This window comes from Myotis yumanensis, unplaced genomic scaffold (assembly GCF_028538775.1).
Source record: "Myotis yumanensis isolate MYYU_CA2020_CCGP unplaced genomic scaffold, mMyoYum1.0.hap1 SCAF_5, whole genome shotgun sequence".
NCBI lineage: Eukaryota > Metazoa > Chordata > Mammalia > Chiroptera > Vespertilionidae > Myotis > Myotis yumanensis.
Window position 1 is genome coordinate 35,035,629 of NW_027223756.1, and position 10,327 is coordinate 35,045,955.

Consider the following 10,327-nt stretch of genomic DNA (forward strand, 5'->3'; position numbering starts at 1 on the left):
ATAAAAGCAGGGTAGTACAATTAACCCCCATGTGCCCATCTCTAGCTACCACAGTCAACTCATGATCACTCTTGCCAACTATTTTTTGATTTATCAACTTCAGATACTAGTATGTATTGGTTTCCTTATTGGAAAGTGAGGGTTTACCTCATTTATTTACTGTTCCAAATGTTTTATAGTAAACTAGAGGCCTGGTGCATGGATTCGTGCAGGAGAGGGGGGGTGTCCCTCAGCCTGGCCTGTGCCCTCTCGCAGTCCGGAATTCCTCGGGGGATAGAGCAGTGCGCAGGTGGCAGGTGGCCAGGGAGGAGCCCAAGCTGGGGCCAGGTGCCTTGCCACTCGTGCTCACCCCAGCCCGCTGCGTCTGCCACCTCTCGGTAGCACTGCCATTAGCCCAGCTTCTCGCTGAGCAGCACTCCCCCTGTGGGAGCGCACTGACAGCCAGGGGGCAGCTCCTGCATTGAGCGTCTGCCCCCTGATGGTCAGTGCACGTCATAGTGACCAGTTGTTAGGTTTTTCCGGTCATTTGGGCGTAACTGTTGCTTAGGCTTTTATATATATAGAAGATTATTTTTAGATCTTCTATTATGTGGGGAGCCACTACAGTGTTTTGGACAGGTTCAAGCCTTGGACTGATGAGAGGGCATAGTCCTCTCATTGCCATGTGCAAGTCCCAGCTTGGAGGGCAGGACCCTCCCAGCACAACTATAGCCAACAGCTATGGTTGTAAGCTTGAACCTATGGTCCAAACACATGGCCCCATGTGCCTGAGTGATGTGGGCTTGATAGAGTTCAGTTGCATGTACTTGAGTAGGGTTGAAACCCAGGAGAATGTTGTAAACATCTTGGTCACGCCCTTACTTTGCTTCGTGGCATCTGCTATAAAATAAAGGCATGGCTGTGGGCGTCAGCGCTGTCTCTCAGAGAAGCAGCGTCCCACCGAGACCCGGCTTTCATTCTCTTGTCTGTCTTTTCTAAGCCTTTCAACCGCCCCCACTCAGGTTCACCCTTGGCTGTGCTGGCACGACACACTATTACCTTTGCAATTTTGAATAAATACTTAAATCTCTTGTTCTCATTCCATCAACTGTAGACAGTATTGCTTAACAGACCCCGTCGCTGAGTGGGCTAGGGATATTAGGTCCCCACCTCTCATTCTTTCCCTCCTCTTTTACCTCTCAACCATATTCAGCTATACCTTTTTGAGTGTCAGGTTGGTAGCATTTGCAGTCTGTTCTGTAACCATAATTCTGTGCTTTGTTGATTCTAAGACTTGAGAATCAAGATAATTTACACTATTAGAGCTTTAAACATGATTCACTGCAGAGCCATGTAGTGTGATAGAATTACTTTCCCCTATAGCAGTGATGGCGAACCTTTTGAGCTCAGCGTGTCAGCGTTTTGAAAAACCCTAACTTAACTCTGGTGCTGTGTCACATATAGAAATTTTTTATATTTGAAACCATAGTAAAACAAAGATTTATATTTTTGATATTTATTTTATATATTTAAATGCCATTTAACAAAGAAAAATCAACCAACAAAATGAGTTCACGTGTCAGAGGTTTGCCATCACTGCCCTATAGTCTCAATGTAACAACCCTGTGCCAATGAGAGAAGCATGTTCTAAGCACCCAGGGGACACCTCCATTCAGAATTGTGGTCAGCAGGACTCATGGGCCCACTCTGCAGCTCGCTCTCATCATCTATGTCTTAAGTGGACTTGTGTTCTCTAGTCATTTTGTGCATTATGTCCACAGCTAGAAAGAGGAAAGCAATCTTTCCTTTTTTACTTCCATACTAGCTTCTCAGCAAATTAAATTGGTTTCCCCAAAAGTTGTCAAGTAAGGTGCCATTGCGAGTAAAGTGAAACCATGCTGTCAGAGTCTACATATATTTTATTTTATGATGAGTTATAAATATATAAATATTTTTAAAATAAGGTTATTAAAAACTCATAAATTAAAATGTCCAGCTTCCACCCTTTGAGTATTTCTCTTGCATGATGGTCTTTAACCTTTCCAAGAAGTCTTTCAGTGTCCTCTTCTTGGCTTCGTTCACAGGACAGGAGGTCTACAAAAGAAACATTTCATTAGCTGGCATTGTTAAATATTCTAGTCTTGCTGTCCTGCCTGTCTGCTCCAGTCAAGCCCACTCTGGCACTTAGCACCAGAGCAATGATCGAACCAGGCCTCCAGTCTAGACTGAAGGGGAGTCTGACTCCACCACGAGGACAGCAGGGCTTGCCTATTTCCAGTATCTGCCTTCAGGGTGCCACAGTGTCTGGAGACGTGTGTCACACACTGCTAGGTGCTGCTCAGGGCCTAACATGAAGGTAGAGGCTGAGACCTGTCCACTGCTGTCCTGGGTCTTCTGTGGGGCGCCTGGGCTTCTGAGAGAGGTTCAGTCCATTTGCCCTCCTGCCCATTAAATAGCAACAACACAGCGTGCAGCATGCCAGGTGGGAAGGATTCTAGGTACTTGCCACCAGGCCGCTGCTTCAGTTTGGGTCTCAGCTCTACCAGTTTACTATTGATTATATTGTTTAGGACAAACATTTCATTTATAGAACGCTTCAGTTTCCTCTTTTGTAAAATGGGAAAAACAGTGCGGATTTTATAAGATGATTAAGAGGATTAAAAGAGAATTGAGTGTAATGTCAGCTCCCTATTGCGTCACCTTATCCGATAGATAAGGTAACCGGCCCAGGGAGGGGTGAATGGCCCCAGTTCCTCTGCTTGGCATTAGATAACGTCCACTCTTCGCTCTCCCTCTTTCCTGCACTGTTGGTTCTCCCCTCTCACTGGACTATGCCCATTGGTACATTCACATGCTGAGTATATAGCCCACCTTCAAAGAACTTCCCTCACTCCACACCTGCCCTTCAGCTGTTGGTCCATTTCTCCGCAACCTATAGCAAATGCCTCAGAAGACTTTTCTGTGCTCGTTGCCTCTTCCTTCTCACTCCTCCCTGCCCATTTTCTATGGATCCCACTTCAGTCGGCCTTTCATTACCACATCTCCATTTATATCAGCTTTGCCGATGCCCCTGTCATGCCAAATCCGATGGCCATCTCTGTCTTCATCTTACTTGACCTTCTAGTGACCTGACACACTTGCTCACTCCCTATTCAGTCTACCACACAGTAGCCAGAGTAATCTTTTTAAGTCACAAAAATCAGATCGTAGTCTCTTCCTGCTAAAAGCCGGGTGGGTATTTCCCACCATACTTGGGGCAGAGTCCAAAGGCCCAGTGTGATCTGATCTCCTGCTAAAATCCCCCTGCTCACTCTGGTCCAGCCACCCTGGCCCTCCTACCGCTCTTTGAACACATGAAGCTCATTTCTGCCTGAGGGCCTTTGCACAGCTGTCCCCCTGCCAGGAATGTTCTTTCTCCAGTTAGTTATGAGGCCTGCTCCCTCACGTAATTTAAGTTCTCAGATGATGTCACCAACTCCTAATCAGCCTCTTCCTCCTAACCCCTATGTTCTTTATTCCTATGTTCTTCGCACACTTACCCCTGCTGGACATCGTGGGCACGTTAGTTTGCTTTTCTATCTCCCCCACTGGAACATTGAGGGCAGGGACTCTGCCTTCTCCCTACTACTGTATCCCCAGTGCCTAGAACAGCACCTGGCACACATAGAGCCTCAGCAAATACTGCTTAAATGAATGGATGGGCTGATTAATGGGGCTACCGCTCATAGGAGGAGCATTGAGACGTGAAGGTGCTGTCCGCCGGGAGCCATGCTGTTGGCATGATGCAGCTTACCTTGTTGGCCATGCTGCTGAGGTTCCTGTCAAGTCCACTCAATATTCTGGTCAAGCACTTGTGGTGCCTGTAGACCTGCCGAAGCACCGTCGCGGCCCTGCACAAGGTTTCCTTCTCAGTTGTGTTCTAGAAAGAGAAATACCAGATAGTTGTACACTAGCTCTGTTCTGAACATGGGAGAGAGGTTTTTCCTTCTGGTTTCTGGTTTCCAGGAAGACAAGTGATAAAGGCAGGTTAGCTCAGACATGGGCCCAGGTATTCAAGGATTCTTGCCATGGTAATGAAGGCTGCTCACCACAGCCATAAACCTCTGCAAACAACTTCTCCCCGTCCCAGTTATCTGCAAATTCAGCAGCTTTTTCCTCAGACGCTCCCCGTTTCCTTTCTCTTAGAGCAGCGGTTCTCAACCTGTGGGTCGTGACGCCTTTGGGGGTCGAACGACACTTTCACAGGGTTCGCCTAAGACCATCGAAAAACACATATATAATTACATAATTGTTTTTGTGATTAATCACTATGCTTTAATTATGTTCAATTTGTAACAATGAAAATACATCCTGCATATCAGATATTTACATTATGATTCATAACAGTAGCAAAATTACAGTTATGAAGTAGCAACGAAAATAATTTTATGGTTGGGGGTCACCCCAACATGAGGAACTATATTGAAGGGTCGCGGCATTAGGAAGGTTGAGAACCACTGTCTTAGAGGGTTTTGCTGAAAGGATGCCTAATAAAGTCACTCAACTGAGGAGAGGACACAGTGGGGATTTGAATGCAGATCCATCTATCTGGAGCTCAAGTCCGTTTCATTCTGTGGAAGGTGCCTACGTGAGCTCACAGTCATTCCTATGGGGTTTGAAAGCCCAGGTCTCCCTGGAAGTCCTACATATGTGCTGAATAACGGGATGCCCAGCCTTTGCCTGAACAGTGCTGCTGTGGGCCGAACTCTCCATTTAGCTGTCCCCATGGGAGACAGCAGTGTGTGTATAAACTCAGGTCCAAGTGAAGAGATAAGACATTTCCCCGCAGCTAGGTGAGTGCCAGGATCCTGGTGAGGTGCCCCAGGAGTCTGGCCTTGGGAGATCAGGAAGCATCTGAGAGAGGGGGCCATGGAGCTGGGCCTTGGACGGGGCTGCAGTCGGGAGAGTTTGACCTTGCATGTCCATGGTCAGAACCTCCTTGGAATGCTGGCCGCTCTGACGGGGCTCTGGCCACATGCCTCTTCCCGGTGACGTTTGGGTCTTAGAGGAGGGAACGTACAAGCAGGGAAACAGCTCTTGCTGGGAACCTGGGAGAGGAGTTGTGTATCCGTCTGAAGCAGGCCTGGTGTGTGCTCTCATTTCCCCTAAAAAGCAAAGTCACAGGGTCTGGAGAGCGGTCTTAGCTCGAGTCCGATCCAGAGCAGATGAAGCTCTCCTGGCCTCTCTCAGGACACGCTCCAGGCCCTTCCCACTCAGCACGTGGCCCGTGGGGCAGCAGCACAGGCATCACCCGTGAGCCTGTTGGAAATGCAGAATCCCAGCCCCCACCCGGACCCCCTGAACCACAGATGTGCGTTACAGTAGCTCCAGGGGAGATTTATGAGAAGCACTGTCCAGGCAGCTTTGTACGTTCTTACAGTTATCACCGTCATGTAAGTTTACTATAAAAATAGTATATATGCAAAAAAATTAATTCACTCATTATCTTACCAGCCAGAGATAACTACTGTTATTATTTTGGTAAATATCTTCCCAGGTTTTTAAAAATACTTTTTTTCAAAATAGGGACCAACTATTGGTACTGCTTTGTAACCTTTTTACACTTAACATATAGTACAAGTGTATTCTTCAGTTATTCAAAAGTACCTGGAACATGGGATTGAGAGCTCTGTAGGAACTCATAGCATATTTGTACCCTAATTGATCAATCCCCTATTATTGCGGTTTTTTTTGCTTTTGTAAATAAATGCGGCAGTGAGTCATCTGTGCACATACCTGTGTTCATCTCTTATTATCTAGGCAAAATTCTAGAAACACCAGAATTCCAAACTACAGAAGCTTCCTGGAACCTCCCCCTCGGGGGCGTGGGGGGGGGGCACACCCTTGGAAGGGCACCCACTTGATGAGCTGGTGAGAGTCCTGGGCCCTGATTCCAGTTGGAAATTTAAGAGCAGCGCTGGTATCTTTGGGCTCAGGGAGCCAAGAAATCTCCCATACAGCACCCTGCCTCTGGGTGGTGAGGCCTGGGGACATACCACCTGTGGACGCAGATGAGGCAGACCCTGTGTGGCTGTAGAGAGAACAGTGAGGTTCAAGGGGGCCAAGAGGAGAAGAGCCCCTTGCCTTATTTTTCCATCAAAACTTAATGAGACTTTGGAGAAACGCTGGCTTGGAGCCTAGAGATTGGGCTGCCTCTCAGTATTGCATGGATGGCTGTATAATACTTGGAAACCTCTAATGCAGCGGTTCTCAACCTGTGGGTCGCGACCCCTTTGGAGGTCGAACGACCCTTTCACAGGGGTCGCCTAAGACCATCAGAAAACACATATATAATTACATATTGCTTTTGTGATTAATCACTATGCTTTAATTATGTTCAATTTGTAACAATGAAATTGGGGGTCACCACAACATGAGGAACTGTATTAAAGGGTCGTGGCATTAGGAAGGTTGAGAACCACTGCACAATACTTGTCAGAGGACTTCCTGAAGGCCATTAGGGTAAAATAGGAATTGAAAAGAGTTTGAATCAAGTGGAAAAAGGTCAAAACAACCTAATTCTTAAGGCCTTTTAAACAAAGGGCTAGAGTTTTAGTTCCATTGGTATCACAGCAACAGGAAGCCAGCCTATGCTGATTGCTTTCAGCTGCGTGTCCAGCTTTCGCTGCCCGCATGTGCGCAGCCCAGCTCAGGGGCACACTTCACAGCCTGGCAGGCCTCGCAGCTCAGAACTGCACAGGGAAAGGGACTCAAAGGGGAGGCCCAGGTGCAGGCCAGCACCTCCGGGGAGATTTCTGTGGCCGGGCCTCCTATAGAGCTCTAACTTGGCTCTTCACTAGCTTCGTCCAGGCCTGTAAAAATTCAGTCCCATTTGTGTCATATCCATTATCTACACTTCTGCCCAGATTTGGCAAGCCAGTGCTGTGTATAAGAAAATCCTTCACCCCCCCATCCCCCCCGCCAAAATAAATTGGGGGTTGACATAGAGCTTTCTATAAATTATGAACTTGAGCTCTCTCTGGTAGGAAATACCTTCAAGGGTCCACCCAAGAAATCCTTCCTAGACCAGCAGCTTGCTTGCTTTGCACTTTGCTCTTCCTCAGACCACCTAACTTCATGGACGCCCGGGCAGGCATTGCCTGTGAAGCCCAGGACTTAGATCAGCACATTCTTGCCAGCAACTGCCCAGAGCAGCATGTTATCCAACAGGGAGATGCAGGACTTTTTGATTCCCAAAAGAAATAAAACTAATACACGATCTCGGAAAGGCATTCCTTTTCAGGAACACAAGGATGTAACTTTCCCTCCCACATATCGCCTCTGTGGGTTTTGAAAAGAACCACCTTTCCTTGTTCTGAAATATCCTCCTAGATAAGTGAGCACTGAGTCTTGAGTAAAAGAAAAGAAAGGAAAATGAGGTTGTTAATCAGGAGGGACAGAAGCAGGTCGGGGAAGGCGTTTGCGGTGGGGTGGGGTGAAGGAGACGTCTGCCTGTGCGTTGAGGGAGGTCATGTTAGAACCAAGTGCAGAGAGGGCCCAGGATGGGAGGAGAGCAGCGTGGCCAGGCCTGCAGCTCAGTGGGCTGAGGGGTGGCTGGGTCTTCTCGAGACAGCCCAGAGAGGGGTCCCCCGGACTTGGAAGGTTTGATCATTTCCAACCACGGCCCCTCCCTCTTAGAATTATTGCTTCTCTACAACCAGTTTTTTGTCGTTCATCAAGAGTTGAAGCATCTTACAATATCACTTTCCACTAACTCAAGAGTTGCATTCCAGCCAAAAGCATTTCTTCAGATCTGGAAACTGAGGCACAGAGAGGTGTGGAGACTTGCCAAAGGCCGTACAACTAGTTAATAGCAGAACCAGGGCTAAAACCACACTTTCAGACCCTCTGCACTTCCTTCAGGCCCTGCTCTCGGCAATGTAGCTGCCCTCCGGGGAGCCCAGAGCACAACGCTGTGGACTCTTGGCTATTTTTTATATACATACATACACACACACACACACACACACACACAAATATAAATATATCACATTAACATACAGGGTGAGGCAAAAGTAGGTTTACAGTTGTTTGTATGGAAAATAATACAATAATAAATAACAATACAAGAATAAACCCTGTGTTTCACGTACTCACAAAGGTAAGCCTACTTTTGCCCACCCTGTATATAATCTTATAGGTACAGTGGGGCCTTGACTTACGAGTGTCCCAACTAATGAGTTTTTCCGAGATACTAGCCGTCTCTCCGCCAATTTTTTGCTTTGAATTGACAGAGTAACTTGAGTTAACGAGCTCCTTAATGAGTTCCATCACAGAACGAATTAAACTCGTAAGTCAAGGCCCCACTGTATATAAAATCTCCAAATCCTTCCATCCTACTGATAGAGTCTGATACATAATGAGATTCTGAAGGACCAAATTATATAATATTTATACTTACATACTATACACTTATTTTATATAATGTTATGTATAATTCTATTATGATATTATATATTACTGTATATCAGATTCCTGGAATAATCTTTAATGAAATGAGGAATCCAGATAAAGGCCCAAAGAGTAGTTTTTCTCATGAAGTAGGACGGGCCTGTTTACGCCTCGGTGCTGGGACGTGGCCCTGCCCGGCCCGCGGGGCTTCACTCCTGGCCAGGCACCCCCAGCACACGTGGAAAGCAGGTGGTTAGGAGACCACTGGCAAATTGAAGCTTTGGGTTTTTCATTCTCAGTCGTGTGTTTCCATGAAAACAGGAACTGATGTGCACAAAGCTATTGATATGTCTGTAGTCATGTGTTTGTCAGAGAACATGCACTATCAGCTGTCAAATCTATCTCCTCCCACTACAGATGGAGGGGCGGGGGTGAGGCGCACAGGAGGTGGAAAGGCGAGATGCCCAAGCAGCCAGAAGCAGGGATGAGTTGGACCTCATCTGGCAGGAGGGCTCCGGACCAGGCCGGAGGGGAGCTGGCAGGATAGAGCAAGCCGAGGCTCCCTGGACAGCACCGCGGAGCCGGTGGGCTGCGAGGTGACCTGGCGGCGGAAGACGAGGCTCTGGCAATACCTTCTCTGTTGCCATAGGAAGTCTCTTAGACAAAATGAAAGCTCCCTCAACCTGTAATCTCAATATCTGTTTTTGTGAGAGTGTTTGTTTTTTCGGAAATGTATGGGCCAGAAAATTCTCTCCTTCAATAAGCATTTAACGAGGACCTCCTGTGTCCCAGGTCCTAGGCCGGGGCTGGGTGAATCCTAAAGAGCTCTTCCTTGACCAGGATCTCCATTAGGCTGACAAAATCCAAGCTCTCTATTAGACATCCTCTAAATCAAATGTAACCAGAAACTCCAAAACATGTTTTGAGAGTAAAGATCAGAATTCTTATTCTTTGAAAACATTTAACACCTTATAGTTAATTTGGGCCTGTTCGCTTTCTGTTAAGAAATATGTTTCTTGCTCAAACACTTGTAGATGACTCTCCTGTCCCAAGTCACCCGTCTGCCAAGCAGACCACCCCAGACAGTTCTTACCTTTGGGGCAGCCAAGACGTCTGATACGGTCAGCTCCATGCACCGTGGATCCTTGGCCCGGCCAGGAACAAGAGAGCAAGAGATACAGTTACCTCCAACTAAGCAGGGTGATCCTTGCCAAGCAGCTCCCACTCCCTCAAACTGAGAAAACTTCCGACAGTCCCGCAGGGGAAAAAAAAAAAGCGCCAGGGAGAAGTCTCCCATCCCCATCAACCAGCTACTGACTTCTCTAGAAGCTGTTATGTTCTTCTCATAGTCTAAGAAGTACGCACAGCATCATCACACATCTGGAGAGATGGTGGCAGATAGCTCACTCACCTTTTTCGCTGTGAGGACGTTCAGCATTTTGATGGTCTCTTGTAAGGTGTTGTGCTTGCGTCCGTGGGTGAAGTTGCTGGTACATGCTAGTAAGCAGATCAGAGCTGGAATCAGTTGGGACGTGAGACCCATTAATCGATCTCTATTTGCAATGACAGTGTGAGGCAATTAGTTTACCAGGAGAAGCTAACAATGCAATTCTGACAATGATATCTCTATATATAGATTTAAAATTGCTGAAACGGAGGGAAAATGAGTTTACATTGGAAATTTTCATTACACCAGGTTGGGGCCAATCAGCGCCTCTCTTCCAGGAGAAAAATATGCCTCACAGAAACAGGTAACATGTTCCTGTGAAATCAGACCAATAGGAAAATGAAACCTTTTTTTAAAATTAACTACAAAGTATCAGCATAGGAAATTACACCATAATTTGCTCTTTAGATTAATCTTATCAGCTTGGGGTTGTTGCTGGCTTTTTGCTTTGAAGGAAGAGGCCACAGGTGT

The 10,327-nt window shown here is 46.8% G+C and overlaps 1 protein-coding gene across 1 annotated transcript; it reads right to left on the minus strand.

The window, feature by feature from the left end:
* Positions 1-1,962: 1,962 nt before the first annotated feature.
* On the minus strand, positions 1,963-9,952 carry IL4 (interleukin 4). Its single transcript, XM_070414209.1, has 4 exons — positions 9,821-9,952; positions 9,503-9,553; positions 3,773-3,898; positions 1,963-2,073 (listed from the first exon to the last, which is right to left on the minus strand). The coding sequence occupies exons 1-4, from the start codon at positions 9,950-9,952 to the stop codon at positions 1,963-1,965; spliced, it is 420 nt and encodes a 139-aa protein (XP_070270310.1).
* Positions 9,953-10,327: the final 375 nt, after the last annotated feature.

Bases quoted from the DNA above. Each gene is read 5' to 3' on its own strand.
- IL4 (XM_070414209.1), bottom strand. From the start codon at position 9,952: ATGGGTCTCACGTCCCAACTGATTCCAGCTCTGATCTGCTTACTAGCA. The intron at 9,554-9,820 runs GTGAGTGAGCTA...GGCCGGGCCAAG, and splicing joins ACGTCCTCACAGCGAAAAAG to GATCCACGGTGCATGGAGCT. The intron at 3,899-9,502 runs GTAAGAACTGTC...TTCTCTTTCTAG, and splicing joins ACGTCTTGGCTGCCCCAAAG to AACACAACTGAGAAGGAAAC.